Genomic DNA, 16,879 nt, shown 5'->3' with positions numbered 1-16,879 from the left:
AGTTGTGTAGATGGTGACCATTCAATGAAAACTGGCTCAAGATTCAGAAGTGGTGTGTTCTAGTCCAAATTCGGCCATTTACTACCTGGTGATATTGGGAAAATCATTTACCTTCTCTGTGTGTGTGTGTGCGTGTGTGTGTGTGTGCGTGTGTGTGTGTGTGGTGTGTGTGTGTGTGGCAGTTCTTCATTTGTGGTTGTCAAGGGGGAAGGGGAAGGGGAGGGAGTGGGATGGATTGGGAATTGGGGGTTAATAGATTGAAACTATTGCTTTTGGAATGGATAAGCAATGTGATCCTGCTGTATACACTGGGAACTATGTCTAGTCACTTATGATGGAGCAGGATAATGTGAGAAAAAAGGATGTGTACATGTATGTGTGACTGAGTCACCTTGCTGCACAGTAGAAAATGGACAGAACACTGTAAACCAGTTAAATGGAAAAAAGTAAAAATCATTATAAAGTAAAAATAAATAAATGTTATAATCCATAAAAGAAAAAATAAAATAAAAATCAATGATTTTAGACATGGTTACTCACACTGAGACAATGGGTGTGAGTCCATTGGAAGACCCTGGCAATAAAAGATCCCATCTGATAAAAACAGCACCTGTTTCCTAGAATGTTTAATGCCATCTGCATACAGTTGTCCTGGGATTCTTCAGTAGCCTTGAGTCAAGGATTTGCTCAAAGTCATAACAGCTGCAGAGTGAGACTGGAACCCAGGGCCCCTGACCTCAAGGGTAGTTGTTATGTTACACACCCACTGTGGAAAGACCAACTCTGACAGGACCTCCAGGGTCAGGGAGGGCACAGGTGCTTCTGCTCATGCTCTCCGCCTGCATCTTACCCACTGCAGTCCGGTCCTGCCATGTCTAGGCTGCTGCCCCACTGATCTTCCCAAGGCAGATGGCATGAGGGCATCTTGTTTCCGACCAGAAAGGGTTCTGTCAGTGGGAGGAGGCTTCTAAGAGATCATGTGCCTCTGGTGGGGGCCTGACTCGATTACTTCTTCTTCTTGGTGCCGGGTAACTTGGGTCTAAAGGAAGAGAGAAGAATGGCCAGTCACCACAATGGCAATGAGGTAACTGACACTGTACCCTCTGTGGGTTGGTTGTTGTCATTTCCTTTAAGTATGGCAATGGCCAAAACCAAAACTCTTTGCCTTTAGTACAGGGCCCCTATTGTTCTTCCTCCCCAAGAATGCATAACCTCTGAAGCAACGCTTTGCATTTCTGTGTAAAGAGATCCCAAGTCTCCAGCTTGCCTTCCAGGGACTAGCACTAGCAAATGATTCCTGGGAAGCGCCAAGCCCCTGTTGGACTTGCAGCAAGTCTGAGAAGGTGGGATGGTTGGTGAGAAACCAGGCCTGCCATTGGCAGAGCCTGCTGTCTATAACCTGGACCTTTAAGAAGCTCTTTGGTACGGTTTCCATGGTCCCCTGGATATACTCCTACAGCTGTAACTCAGCCCCAGTCCCACTCTGGTGTTTGTACAGAAGTCAGAATAGAAAAAAGAAGGCAATTAGGCTACATCAGGTTTTGACAGTCTCAAAACTGTTCCATTCCTATTGCCAGTATCCTACCAAGCAGAACAGCTCTTCTTTCCCATTTTATGCAGCTTACCCTGAAGGACTGGAGAATTAGGGAAGCCAGAAATAAAAGACCATCTGGGACCCTTCCCCGGACAATAGCATTCTACTGGAAATTGGGTCAGGGACTCCCATTTCCTAAAAGTGTTTGTCTTGGGTGGAGGTGCACGACCACCCACAGAGAAACCCTTCCCTCACTACCCTGACTATAAGCCTCTAGGGAAACAGCAAGCTCAACTTCTTGGTTCTGTAGGCCAAGGAGGGTCACGATGTAGAGCCAGGTCTCTGGGAGGTTTCTCCCCCAACTCCCTTCGTACACTTGGACAGAGCAGCTCTGAACCGAAGAACAGAACTTCCGGCCCGTGCCTACCCTGGGACAGGATACAGCTGCATGGTGGAGACTGCATGTCTGGAGTGGGTGAGGATGCTAGATGAAGCTAAAGACAAACATAAAGAGAAATGCGTCAGAACTCATGGCACAGTCACTCACTGGAGGGCCATTCCAGGACCGTTTCCAGGGAGCGCCTCTAGAGAAGAAGGTGGGAAGGACAAGGGAAGCAGTGAGGCTACAGGGACATCCAGGAGACCTGGTTTGTATGCTGCAATATTTTTAGTCCTGGGAGACAGTTCATCTGGATGGACAGGTCATGAGGCCAACCCCAAAGACCCAAGGAAGTGAAATAAAGAGACTCATTGCTAGATGAACACTAGAATCATAGGACTTTGGGGGCTGTTCAGATCCTATAGATCATGGGCAATGTTCCATAGTGGCCTCCTCCATTAATCACAGGAGGGACATACATGAATGATCAAGCAGGGCAAGCTGGCATCGCAGGCCTTCAAGAAGCAGAGGAGCAGTATCCTCTGACCTGGAAATAAACATTGACAACTGGGAGAAGGCTTGTTGGGAGAGACCATGCTGATAAAGAGATAGGTTTGGTGCCTGGAGTGGGACTGACTCCTTGAGGCTGAAGGCAGGGAAGAAAGCGGATGTAACAGGGGTCCCAGTATGAGAAGCTAGGGCCAGAGTGTTATTACAGGGATAAGAAGATCAGGAGTAGGAACCTCTGAAAGTAGGAGGTGGAGGACGGAGGTCCTGTTCCAACCAGCAGGTGCTCTCAGTGGGAGGAAAAAGCAACCATTGGGATGTTACAGTTGTCCCTCTCTCTCTCTCTCTCTTTTTTTTTTTTCTTTTTAGGGCCACACCCATTGCATAAGGAAGTTTCCAAGCTAGGGGATGAATTGGAGCTGCAGCTGCTGGCCTACGCCAAGGCACAGCAATGAAGAATCGGAACCATGTCTGCAACCTACGTCACAGGTCATGACAACACCAGATCCTTAACCCACTGAGTGAGGCCAGGAATTGAACCTGCATCCTCATGGATACTAGTTGGGTTTGTTACCTTTGAGCCACAACTGGAACTTCACAATTGTCTCTTAATAAAGATCACCCACCAGTTGGGGGCTGGAGGGATGCACTGAGGGTTTGGGATGGAAATGCAATAAAATTTGGTTGTGATGATGGTTGTACACCTATAAATGTAATAAAATTCATTGAGTAATAAAAAAAAGAAATAACAATAAAAAATAAATTAAAAAAAAAATCACCCACCAGGCCTGAAAATGGGCCCAGGAGCCAGGAGGGATACAGAGAAGATTAAGGCATCTGCTTTCAAGAGACCCTGTCATGGGCTATAGTCAGGAAGATACGATTTTTCAAATGAGAGCTGCACACAGAGTCCTGGAAGGATGCTCAGGAGACCCAGTTCTCACTCCACCTCTTGTGAGTGGCAGAGTCACTTTACATTTAGGGGATCTTGGTTTCCTCATGGTTGTAATGAGATTGGCTGAACTGGCCTTCCAGTTACCCTCTAATTGAGTGGTAGACTTTTGATACCAATGGGGTTCCAACTCCAACTCACAGTATTGGATCGGACTTCCCCCTGCTTCCCGCTGTTGAGGCCGCAACCACTCAATACCCCTGAGCAAAGTGAATCTTAAGATAGCGTGGTCTCCTGGGGAAGAAAGAAGGTGGCATATTAAAAACCCTTATAGCAACACCCCATGACATAAATCTTTGTAAGGCAGCAAGAAAGCTCGTTTCATATTCTTTGGATTATAGGATGTTAGTAATAGAACATGATCTAAACCCAAGCCTCTGTATCTGACCTCAGGGGTGTGAGGCTGAGAGAGGGGAAGCAAGGTGGCCCAGGCCCCTTGGTCCCACACCATGATTCTCCAGGCTTAGAGCTCGAGGGGCCTGACACTTAGCTCAGGGCATCTTGCTGCCCTCTTCCAACTTCAGACATCAGAAAAGATTTGAGGATTTGCTTCCCTGAAGCTCAGCAGCAGGAAATGAGCCAAAGGAGTTCCCGTTGAGGTGCAGAGGAAATGAATCTGACCATTATCCGTGAGGACTCAGGTTCCATCCCTGGCCTCACCAGTGAGTCAGGGATCTGGCGTTGCCGTGAGCTGTGGTGTAGGTTACAGATGTGGCTTGGATCCCACGTTGCTGGGGCTGTGGCGTAGGCCGGCAGCTGTGGCTCTGATTCGACCCCTAGCCTGGGAACTTCCATATGCCACTAGTGTGTAGTGTGGCCCTAAAAAAGCAAAAAAAAAAAAAAAAAAAGGAAATGAGCCAAAGGCTGGGAGCTCTGGGGCTACCACTAAGGAACATTTTCTGGCTTCTCCCCGAGTATCATTTGCCTGCCCTGCCTGTCTACCTCCCTCATCTTTTCCTCTAACTACTCCCCCCTCTTCCCCTACCCCCACCCATACCCTAAATAAGCCCTTACACCCCCAGCAGTGTTCTACCCCACACACTGAAAAGATTGCTGATTTCTGCCTGCTCCTGTGACCTTTCACAAGGTCAAGACAAGGATAACGAGCAATGTTCACTGACCCTCGGGTTGGCGGCAGCCAGAAAGGTAGGTGGTTGCTTCAAATTAGAGTGAGGACCTTCTCAAAGGGGCAGATCACTCTACAGCCAGAGTTGCTTTCCTGGCCAGGCAGGCTGGCCAGAGATGGATTTAGGTCTCAAGGGCCCTCATTTACAGTCCGAGGAGGAGGTGGGGTGCTTGTCTGTAAGGGCTGGAGTGAGGGCAGGGGTGAGCCTCTGGGGAAATGGACACGGGGATGGGGCAGGTTTGAACTGAAACGATGGAATGCTCAGCTCCATCAGGGGACAAGCAGCTGCTGTCCTATCTTGTCCTATCACCAGACTTTGTCCCGATGCTGGTACGATTAGATTCACAGACCTGTTGTCTTTGGTTCCCCGAAATTTTCACTGCAGAGACATTCAGCCTTGCCCTCGTCAGGCACTGCCCTGTGCCCCCTCCTCCTCCCTCTCTTTAAATTTCCCTGTTGCTCAAGTACAGATCGTGGCACAGGTTTCAGGAAAGGGGATGAGTTTAACTGCTCTGTGTTAAGAAAACACACATATATGTATATATTTATTGACTTATAAATGTATTATATATTATGTTAATATTATCTATTCACATAATCTCATAACTCATAAGCTCATAATCACATGACTCAGATAATTCCATTAATAATTCATTTCTAAGTTCTTTCCCATGTTTCATAAAAATTGCATATATACATAAAGATTTATATATGTTTATCACATCAAAATCATACTCTACATCCACTTTTTTTTTTCTTTTTAGGGCCACACCCACGACATACGGAGGTTCTCAGGCTAGGGGTCGAATCGGAGCTACAGCTGCCAGCCTACACCACAGCCACGGCAACACCGGATCCTCAACCCGCTGAGCGAGGCCAGGGATCAAACCCACATCCTCATGGATCCTAGTCGGGTTCATAACCCACTGAACCATGAAGGGAACTGTTGGGAATCTGTGAGGGGGTCCTGGCCTTCAGTTAAGGGACAAGACGGAAACTAAGGATCAGAGCTGAGAGGTCTACCTACATCCACTTTTTTAACTCCCTCACTTAATGCTATAAAATACACGGAAGGGCTGAATGGAGACAGTGGGAGCAGGGGCTTCACCAGCAGCAGTAAAGCGCTGGTCACCTCCAATTCCCCACCACATGGTCCGTGACCTGCATACCCAGAGGCGTCCCGGTAAGGCCTGCTGGGGAGCAGTGCATGTGTGGGGCGCCCTTTTGCTAACGCTGATAGCCACAGAGAAAATATACTTTACTGCTTCTCTGAGGACCAAGTTAATGAGATACCCCCAGCCCCCACCCACCCAGCAAAGGCCTTCTGGGAGGGCTTACAGCTGGTCCCTCCAGCCCTCGCTCTCCCTTCATGAGTCTCGCCTTCTAGAGAACGGGGCTGTGGGTCATGGTGGAGCTTACCTCCGCTCCAAGGAGGGTGCTTGTACACAGACTTTGGAGAAAGTTTTTGGTCCTTGAACTTCTTCCCCCTGTACAGGAAGTAAGAGCGAATAGCCTTCCAGGAACAAAACCTGTGAGAAAAATGGCTCTGGTCACAGGGAGAAAACTCCCAGGTGAAAGCGCTGGATCGTGGAGCACAGGGGCACTGGGTCGGGACCAGGGCTCACAGAGAGGGCGCGTGCAACAGAGACGAGTAGAGCCCTTGGCCTCACGGTGCCGCGTGTCAGAGGCCCTTCCTCTGAGGCCTCCTCTTTGCCTGAGGTGGGGACTTGCTTCTGGAACCCCCAGTGGATATAAAGGCTCTGTAGCGCTCAGGCCTGGGAGGGGCTCACTGCGGGGTGCTCGCCTCAGCGTTAGACTAGGAGATCGCTCCCCTCACCTGGTAGAGCCAGAGTGTCTGACTGGCCTCCTCTCGGGTCTGATCCTTGGTTTCCATCTGGTCCATTAACTGAGGGCCAGGATCCCCTCACTCATTCCCAACAGCCCTTGCCCTGGAGTTGACCCTGGCCCAATCGCAGCAGGAAATAAGTAGATGGGAGAACTTGGGCTAGTCTCCTGGTCCAAACCACGGGGGACCAGCGAGCCACAGGTTGGATTTATTGCGTAGATACTTTGTTTTATTTATTTATTATTTTTGGCTGCACCCATGGCATGCAGAAGTTACCAGGCTAGGGATCGAACCTGCCAGATCCTTAACTCGCTAGGCCACCAGAGAACTCCTTTTGTGTTAGTTTTGTGTTTTGGCCTTCATAGCTTCCTCATCATATTTTCATATTGAGTTAGTTGCCACACTTGCCACTTTAATCTTGGGAGATCTGGAATAAAAACTTGAATGTTCCTTTTGAAAAGGGAACTATCTAGCAACTGGGCCCTAGGGGTAATTATGGGATTGGAACATAACAGAACAAAGCTTTTCTGGTTTATAGTCTCCACGAGGCCCCTTAAATATAATCACAACGGTGTGAGTCTTGACAGAATTTCTCCCTAAGTAGCTATGGTCCACCCTCATTCTTAACTGAGGAACCTACATCTAAGAAAACCCAACACCTATTCCAAGCAAGTCCAGGGGAGAAGTGGCAGCCAGGCATTCTGATCCGCTGTCTTCCTTGGCCTTCCACCCTCTGATTCAGGGTTCATTGAGAGAGTGCAAAGGGCAGAGAGAGTGAGTAGGATAGGAATACATCATCTTAGTTCCTGTGAAACTGAAACAGAGGGCTAGAGGAAGACAGCAAAGTCTCCAGAAGATCAAATGTATTTTCCTGACCTCATGGTCCTCAGGTGACGGGAGACAGTTACCTTTTCCAGAAGTACATAATGACAGGGAAGATAGCCATGATAGCCCCGTGGAAAATGCTCCGATCTAGGTGGCCCTCTGTAATGGCAGCAAAGATGGCATCCTTCTGGGATTCAGAGATGTTCACCTACCCACAGAGTGGAAGCCCGTCACTGGCAGATGCTCCAGGGGAGGCAGGAAATCTCTTTTGGCCCTGGGACTTTTGAGACCCTCCACCCCCACCCCAGAAGGCAGAAGCTTTTCATGGGGCTGCTAGGTAAAGGACATCTGGTCAACCCAGACTTAGGCAGTGCTTTGCAATCAGCTTTGGGGGGTTTTGTGGGGGAAATGCTTCTTGGCAAAAGGCCAGAGAGAAGTGGGAGTCCTTCTTACCCTCAGCCTAGGAGGGACCTCCGAATGCAGGTAGAGCTTTAGGATAATGCTAATTTTGGACCTCATTAGCATCACGTCATTCTCGTTGTATGCCCGGTTGACTTGCAGCACATGAGCTGAACTCACCAAATCATTAAATCTAAAAAGAAGAGTAAGGAAGAAATCAGCAAGGAGAAAATGAAGACTAAATCTTGCAGCTGGTCTAGCCCTAGTTCTGGCCTTAAAAAAGGGCCAGTCCTAAGTCAGGTTGTGACTTCATTCATTCAATCATAATTCATCCATTGGCAAAAACTGAGTACCTACCATATATCAGATGATATACAATGCTTGTTCAAGAGTATTTCTTCACCACAAATACCCTTATTCATCCCATTTTTCCTTCTTTACTTCCCCGACCCCTTCATCAGTTTTGCCTCTGAGTACTTCAAGGCTGAGGACTACCTTGCTCTTTCTTTCCTCTCTTGTGCTGACCCTCTCATAATTACCACCACTGCCTGAAGCAACATATGCCTTTTCTTCAAACATTTTTACTCTAATAAAATACGTATAACATAAAACTTACTGGTTTCATCATTTTTCAGTGTAGAGGTCAGTGGCATTAAGTACAGCCACATAAACTGCGTCATCATCACCATCATTCAGCTCCAGGACTTTTCCTACCTTCCCCAAAAAACCGCATATTCTTTAAATTAACTCCCATTCCTCCCTTCCCCAAGGCCCTGGCAACCACCATTCTGCTTTCTGTCTCCTAGCAACACTCTTTTCCTAACCAAAATGTGTCAGGTATACCTTACCTTAAGTACACCGTTTCCTCCTCTAGACCATTCTAATCTTAACCATTTTAAATCTTTCTCAGAGGAGAATACCAAGGGCTTTCCGTTAGAAGCCTGTTTTGCATGTCCATTCATACAATCAACCAGCGGACATTTGTTAAGGGTTTACTCCGCAGGTGCAATTCCAGGAGCTGGGGTTCAGCAGTGAACACAGTAAACAAAGTACTGCTTTCCAGGAGTTTATAACCAATGAGAGGAAGAAGGCATCTGAGAAAATAGATGAATAATTCACTATGCCGTAGAGTGCTATGAAGATGACAAAAGGGGATGATGGGATTGGGAAGGGGGTGGCCACTGAAACTTGAACAATGAGAAAGAAAAAAAACAGTCAGCTGATGACCTGGGGGGCAGGGGAGTCTTCCCCAAGAGTGGGCAGCGAATGCAAAGGCTCTGAAGCAGGCACCAGCTCAGGGTGTGTGAGTGGACAGAGCAGAGACCCTCATGGCTGGAGCGTGGGGCAGGAGGTGAGTAGCATGAGGTGAGCTCCAAGATGCAGGCAGGCCCTGCTCACCTGGAGCCCTTTAGGCAGTGAGAGGAGGTTTGGACTTTATCCCAGTGGTACTGGGAAGCCGCTGGAACATTTCAGGCAGGAGAGTGATATAGTGTGGTTTACACTGAGAAAAGGCTGCTCTGGCTGCTACGCAGAGAGTAGTTTGTAGAGGGCTAATGAGAAGGCAGAGATGACGGTGATGGGAAATGGAGCAGCAGCAGGGAAGGCTGTTCAGTCTGGTACTTTTTCCTGCTCCTCACTTGCCTCCCTCTTGAACACTTAAAAAAAAAAAATTCTCACTAACCCCTACTCTTCCTTCAAAGTTCAGTGAGATTTTCAGAGGGCGACTCCTACCTAGCGGAGCTGCCGTTTTGTTGGGAGAAACAAATTATGGGAAGCCATGAGGAGAAGGAGAGATGGAAAACTTACTTCTCCATTTCAGAAAAGAAATACAAATCATTGATTGCAAAGTTGACAGTAATAATCCTGTGGCCAAATAGCCGGCGCTTCATGAGGGTTCCGTCTCCATTCTCGTGATCTGTGCTCCGGCTCCCGGTGGGATTTGAGAATGGGCGTCCTGATATGTTTGGTGATGCGGCAAAATCTGAGAGACAAAGAGAAAGGAATTAGCATCTAGTGTGACGACATCATTCTCAAGACCGAAGTCTTCAACCCGAGCCTGATCAAAATGACCAAAAGAAACTGTGGGCTCACCTTTAGCCCTTTTGAAATAGGGGTCCCACCTCTGGGCTCAACCTTTTATTTAGATTTCAAAGGCTGCTAGCAAGCCTTCTGTCAGACTAGTATGACAACATACTTACCAAAAGCAAAGCAACAAAACAAAACAACTGATTACCGAACGATGTTTTCCTGGTGCTTGACTAATATTAGAAATACAATCAACACAGAAGTTAGGCTAATCCCCAACATTTCTGCAGAAACTGCCTATGTGACTTTCAAAATGGACTGTGTGGTTCCTATAATGCTTACTCAAGGTTTATCAGGGAAATCATTTAGAAGTACACTGGGAAAACAACACAAAATAAAAGGTAAACATGAAGAGCAAAAGAAGAAGTTTATTAGAAACTGAGTGGGAAAGAGACAGAAATGCGTAAAGAAAAGCACTGAAGCTTCTAGAAGGTTTAGATTGTGACTCAGAAAAGTAAGACACTTAGAAAATTTCTTGACTAAGATATAGCCAAAGAAATCCTTTCACAGGGATTTGGGGCTGAGAACTCTTTGGGGCTAGACTGACAAGGAGACCTTGGTTAACTGCCTGGTTTAGGAAAATTGTCTAATTCAGCTCCAGAAGGTACTATCCCTTTATTAAGCCCTTTATTCTGAATATCTGTTCAGGAATAACTGATGTGAGATTGGCGCTCCCTATGGCCTAAGTAGGGTTCCTTTTGGCTCAATGTTACATATAGGGTGGGAGGATAACTACAACATTCAAGAGATACCCACCACATGTTATGTCCCATTGGACAAGGTCCTAGGGGTACATCACTGAAAAAGACACAAGGTCCCTCTCTACCGCCCTACAATCTATCTTTATCTCTTAGACTTGAGCCTGAAGGGAAAAAAGTCTGGATAACAGAGAATGTTGATATGATTTTTGGGTATTTTAGGAAAAGAGGTGCTAAATCAATCCCTAAAAAAACCCAGAATCAGTGGTATACCTGTAAAGCAGCTCTTGCAGTGGAGGGAAAACCCAATTTGGATTATTTGTTAATTTCTGTAGTAAATACTCCCACTGTGGTTGATATCAAGCTGTCACTTGTTTATCAACTGGCTCACAACATTCTTGAATATTTAACAATTGTCTCTCAACTGAGCTAAGGTTGTCAGGTTGGATTTTTTTAAGCAAGACCCAACTCTATGCTGGCTACAAGAAAAGCACTTTAAATATAAGGCATAAATAGATTATAAATACAAAAATGAAATTAGGTATTTATGCTAACACTAATAAAAAGAGAGCTGGAATGATTATGTTCATTACCAAAGTACATTTCAGATAAATGAATATTACCCACGGAGTTCCCATTGTGGCTCAGCGGAAATGAATCCAGCTAGTATCCATGAGGATTTGGGTTGGATTCCTGGCCTCGCTCAGTGGGTTGGGGACCCAGCATTGCCGTGGGCTGTGGTGTAGGTCGCAGACATGGCTTGGATCCCGAGTTGCTGTGGCTATGGTGTAGGTGGGCAGCTGTGGCTCCGATTAGACCCCCTACCTAGCCTGGGAACTTTCATATGCCACAGATGTGGCCCTAAAAAGACAAAAAGTAAAAGCAAGCAAGCAAGCAAGAAAGAAAGGGAAAAAAAAATTACTCACAAAGTCCTCTCATAATGATAAATGGATCCGTTAATTGAAGGACATGACAATATTGGAAGAGGCTAAACTACAGTAATAGGCAGCAGATCAAGCAGCTCTCCCACTGAACTGCTGAAGTGCCTTTGTCATTGGCTGTCATACAATACTGGGACGTGGGGAGTTGAAGAAGGGTAAAATTGGACTTCCTACCATTCTACGCCGTTAAGGTTTGAGCTGATTTTTATTTAAAAGAAGAAATGAGGGTAGCCTTAAATCCTAAATATTTGGTTGCTAAGCAATTACAAAACAAAAAGTTTTATTTGTTAAAGTGAAAGTTGTAACAACTCAAAAGTCATCAAGAGAGAAGAGACTTGTCACTATTAATTCCCCCGTTTTTATCTCAGGTACTTTTCTCCATTTTCTTAACTTGTAGTCCAACTTCCCTGATTGCAGTTCCTAAACTGCATCATCCTTTTTCTTATTTTAAGATTCTATGCAGACCTAGAAGTTGCTCCTGTCCTATTTTGCCCACCTAACTTGCTAATTCCTGAAAACTCAACTTTATGTTATCTTCTGGGAGAAATCTTCCCTGAGCCTCTTCCTTGACTAGTTAGGGTTTCTCTGCAATTATCATCAGGATCACTCATCACAATTATATAAAAATAGCAAGAATACTGGCTAGTTCTTTTTAAAAAAATTTTATTAGAGTATAATTGACTTACAATATTGTGTCAGTTTCAGGAGTACAGCAAAGTGAATCACCCATATATATCCATTCTTTTTCAGATTCTTTTACCATACAGTGGCTAACCCTTTTATAGCACTTACTAATGCCATGAATAGTTTTAAGATGCTTTACATGTATTAATTACATGGAATTATTTCGGGGCCTTCCCAGGAACAGATACCCCCTCACCCCTACCCCACATCCCCTGCCTCCTTTAGCTTCCTAGGCTTTCCCAGAGTTCCAAAGAGCAACTTTAATCAGAAAAGTGAGAAAATTCAGAAACCAAGGTAAACGGCCAAGCAAGATAAAATAACAATAGTTTAGCCATAAAACAATGTCAAGGACCTTTAGTTTCTCCTCGAGGGCTGTAGATAATATTCTAAGCCATATCTTTAAGTTGTTTTACAGATACTAGAACCCCTACCAGGTGAAAGAAGTTAACTACATGCTGACCAACAGCAGGTAGACTCCAGACCAGTTGGAACAAGAAGGCTGATGATGTTGACTCCTAATTACCTCACCACCAATCAGAAGAATGCCCATGAGCTGATCAGGTACTCTGTGATCCTCTCTGTCACCTTGCCTTTAAAAACCCTTCTCTAAAAGCCACTGGGGATTTCAGGTTGGTTTGTTTGTTTTCTGTTTTTTGTTTTTTTGTCTTTGTCTTTTTAGCGCTGAACCCATGGTATGGAGGTTCCCAGTCTACGGATCAAATCAGAGCTGTAGCTGCCAGCCTACACCACAGCCACAGCAATGCCACATCTGAGTCGAGTCTGTGACCTCACAGCAATGCCGGGTCCTTAACCTACTGAGCAAGGCCAAGGATCAAACCTGCATCTGCATGGATACTAGTTGGGTTCATTACCACTGAGCCATGACGGGAACTCTGAGTTCAGGGTTTTGAGCATGAGCTGCCCATGCTCTTTGCTTGGCTCTATGCTGGATGCCTTGCAATAAACACTGTACTTTGCTTCACCACGACCCAGGGTCAACAGACTGGCTGTACTGCAGGCAGGTTAGCAGACCCAGGTTTGGTTCTGTAACAGCACGACACAAAGCAGCAAGCTCTGCAGCTTCTTACCTGGGCTAACCCTTGTAGCTAAAAATATCAATAGAGAAGGGGAGTAAATAGAGAAGTGACTTACTTTCCTTGGTGTTGTGCATTTCCAGGCGAAGATAGTCTTCAAATTCCTGGCGCTTATGGGGATTAGACATAAACCTGCGGTACCTACAGAAGCTCTGGATGAAACTGATCATCTTCAGACAGCCTCTCTTCTGTGCAAAGAGAAAGGAGTATGACAAGTCCCTACATTAACATAGCTTGCTGCGTGAGAGTCTACTACGAGTCAGAAACTTGACATTCATTACATTTAATCCTCAAAACATCTCCTTTAAAAGGAATAATTTTTAGCTCCAGTTTAAAGGTGAGGAAACTCAGGTCAGAGAACTTGTATAATCCTCCCCAGAACAAGGGGCTGCCGAATGGAAGATTGTGGCTTCACCCAGGCATGGCTGGGGCCATTGGCAATGCTCCTTCTACCGTAGTTTTTCTACAGTGAAGATCTGAAATGCCATGATTGGGAGAGGGAGTGTGAGCTAAAAACAGGAAGAAGCAGAGGACAGACATAAGTGTGACTCACAAGAAGGGGATAATGGCTCAGGCAGATTTTGAAATGTTGAAATTAGGAAGTGAGTAAACCATTTCTAAGCATTACGAAAAGAGAAATATAGCAACATGCACATAGTCATACAACCCCCCCCACACACACATGAACACACACAAATGCATGTTATGTTTCTTCATCCATTTCTTGATGCCCAGTGGCCATTCTCCGGTTTATTTACCTCTTGATAAACTGATATTTAGAGCCAGAAGGAATCTAGTTGATCAACTAGTTCAGCTGACTCATTCTATAGAGATCCCTCAATGTAAGCATGGCTTTATTTATTTTTTTAATCTTTTTTTTTTTAAGTTAAAAGGTAAAAGAAAATTTATTCATTTTTAAATGATTTTTATTTTTTCCATTATAATTGGTTTAATTTTTAAATCTTTTTTTAAAAAAAACCCTGGATTATTTATTTTTAATTGTTCCTTTAGCAAGTGTTGAAGTAACACAGGGTACAGTGTAAACAACTCCTTTTATTTTTTTGGCAGTGCACATGGCATTCGGAATTTCCCAGGCCAGGGATTGAACTAAAGCCTCAGCAGTGACATAGCTGAACCCAACTACTAAACTACCCAACTACTAGGCCACCAGAGAATTCCTATCTTCAAAAAGCTTTTTATTTTTTATTTAAAAAATTGTTATTATAGTTGATTTACAATGTTTTGTCAATTTTTGCTGTACAGCAAAGTGACCCAGTTATACATATATATATATATATATATATATATATATATATATATATGTTCTTTTTTTCTCGTATTATCTTCTATCCTGTTCTATCACAAGTGATTGGATAGAGTTCCCTGTGATATACACAGGACCTCACTGCTTATCTGTCCTAAATGTAATAGTTTGCATCTACTAACCCCAAACTCCCAATCCATCTCACTCCCTTCCCCTCCCCCTTGGAAACCACAAGTCCATTCTCTATGTCCATGAATTTGTTTCTGTCTGTAGATATGTTAATTTGTGCTATATTTTCGATTCCCCACATAGGTGATATCATATGGTATGTTTTTCTCTTTCTGACTTATTTCACTTAGTATGAGAATCTTTAGCTCCATCCATGTTGCTGCAAGTAATATTTTGTTCTTTTCTATGGCTGAGTAGTATTCCATTCTGTATATGTACCATATCTTCTTAATTCATTCATCTGTCAATGGACATTTAGGTTGTTTCCATGTCTTGGCTATTATGCATAGAGCTGCAATGAAAATGGAGGTGCATGTATCTTTTTTTTTTTTTTTTTTTTGCTGCCTTGCTGCATATGGAGCTCTGGGGCAAGGGATCAGATCTTAGCCACAGCTGCAAACTAAGCTGCAGCTGTGGCAATGCCAGATTCCTAACCCATTGTGCCCAGCTGGGGATCAAACATGCATCCCAGCACTCCCAAGATGCTGCTTATCCTGTTGTGCCACACCAGGAGCTTCTGCATGTACCTTTTTGAATGAAAGTTTTGTCTGGATATATGCCCAGGAGTGGGGTTGCTGGATCATATGGTAGTTTGATATTTAGTTTTCTGAGGTACCGCCATATTGTGTTCCTTAGGGGTTGTACCAATTTACATTCCCAACAACAGTGCAGGAGGGTTCCCTTTTCTATACACCCTCTCCAGCATTTGCTATTTGTAGACTTATTAATTATAGCTAGTGTGAAGAGGTACCTCATTGCAGTATTACTTTGCATTTCTCGAATAATTGGTGATGTTGAACATTTTTTTTCATGCGCCTGCTGGCCATCCATAGGTATTCTTTGAATAAATGTCTATTTAGGTCCTCTGCCCATTTTTCAATGGGTGTTTTTTTGCTGTTGAGTTGTATGGGTTGTTTGTTTGGAGATTAAGCCCTTGTCAGTTACATCATTTGCAACTATTTTCTTCCATTCTGTAGGTTGTCTTTTTTTTTTTTTTTTTGTCTTTTTGCTATTTCTTTGGGCTGCTCCCGCGGCATATGGAGGTTCCCAGGCTAGGGGTCGAGTCGGAACTGTAGCCTCCAGCCTACGCCAGAGCCACAGCAACACGGGATCTGAGCCGCGTCAGCAACCTACACCACAGCTCACGGCAACGCCGGATCATTAACCCACTGAGCAAGGGCAGGGACCGAACCCGCAACCTCATGGTTACTAGTCGGATTCGTTAACCACTGCGCCACGATGGGAACTCCTGTAGGTTGTCTTTTTGATTTTTTTTTTTAAGTGGTTTCCAAGCTTGTCAGTTTGATTAGGACTCATTGGTTTATTTTTGTCTTTATTTCTATTGCCTTGGGAAACTGACCTAAGAGAACATTTGTATGGCTGATTTTAGAGAATAGTTTGCCTATGTTCTCTTCTAGGAATTTTATGGTGTCTTGTCTTACATTTAAGTCTTTAAGCTATTCTGAGTTTATTTTTGTGCATGGTGTGAGGGTGTGTTCTAGTTTCATTGATTTACATGCAGCTGTCCAGTTTTTCCAGCACCTCTTGTTGAAGAGACTGTCTTTTCCCCATTTTATATTCTTGCCTGCTTTGTCAAAGATTAATTGACCATAGGTGTCTGGGTTTATTTCTGGGCTCTCTATTCTGTTCCATTGGTCTCTGTGTCCCTTTTTGTATCAGAACCACACTGTCTTGATTACTGTAGCTTGGTAATACTGTCTGAAATCTGGGAGAGTTATGCCTCCTGCTTGTTTTTTTCCCCTCAGGATTGCTTTGGTAATTCTAGGTCTTTTATGGTTTCATATACATTTTTGGATTGTTTGTTCTAGTTCTGTGAAAAACATCATGGATAATTTGATAGGGATTGCATTAAATCTGTAGATTGCTTTGGGTAGTATGGCCATTTTAATGATATTAATACTTCTAGTCCAGGAGCCTGGAATATCCTTCAATTTCTTTGAATCTTCCTTAATTTCATTAACATTTTATAGTTCTCAGCATATAAGTCTTTAACCTCCTTGATGAGGTTTATTCCTAGGTATTTCATTTTTAAGCGTGTAATTTGAAAAGGTATTGTACTTTTATATTCCTTTTCTAATATTCGTTGTTAGTATACAGAAATGCAATCAATTTCTGAATGTTAATCTTGTATCCTGCTACTTTGCTGAATTCATTGATCAGTTGTAGTAGTTTTTGTGTGGAGTCCTTAGGGTTTTCTATATATGGTATCATGTCATCTGCACAGAGAGAGTGACAATTTAATGTCTTCTTTTCCAATTTGGATATCCTTTATTTCTTTTGTTTGTTGGATTGCTGT

General features: G+C 44.3%; 1 protein-coding gene across 1 annotated transcript in view; it reads right to left on the bottom strand.

Moving 5' to 3' along the window:
- Positions 401 to 16,879, bottom strand: part of RGSL1 (regulator of G protein signaling like 1) — a 115,684-nt gene continuing 99,205 nt past the window's right edge. The window contains exons 15-23 of the mRNA XM_021063761.1: positions 13,129 to 13,258; positions 9,375 to 9,549; positions 7,623 to 7,761; positions 7,253 to 7,377; positions 5,918 to 6,027; positions 4,849 to 5,010; positions 3,514 to 3,606; positions 1,962 to 2,028; positions 401 to 1,039 (exon numbers count right to left, since the gene is read on the bottom strand). Coding sequence (XP_020919420.1) covers positions 1,006 to 1,039; positions 1,962 to 2,028; positions 3,514 to 3,606; positions 4,849 to 5,010; positions 5,918 to 6,027; positions 7,253 to 7,377; positions 7,623 to 7,761; positions 9,375 to 9,549; positions 13,129 to 13,258 — 1,035 coding nt within the window. The 3' untranslated portion in view covers positions 401 to 1,005. The remainder of the gene's footprint in view (positions 1,040 to 1,961; positions 2,029 to 3,513; positions 3,607 to 4,848; positions 5,011 to 5,917; positions 6,028 to 7,252; positions 7,378 to 7,622; positions 7,762 to 9,374; positions 9,550 to 13,128; positions 13,259 to 16,879) is intronic.

The sequence above is a fragment of the Sus scrofa genome, chromosome 9 (genome assembly GCF_000003025.6).
Source record: "Sus scrofa isolate TJ Tabasco breed Duroc chromosome 9, Sscrofa11.1, whole genome shotgun sequence".
In the NCBI taxonomy this organism is placed as follows: domain Eukaryota; kingdom Metazoa; phylum Chordata; class Mammalia; order Artiodactyla; family Suidae; genus Sus; species Sus scrofa.
This window is presented reverse-complemented; position numbering and strand designations above follow the sequence as displayed.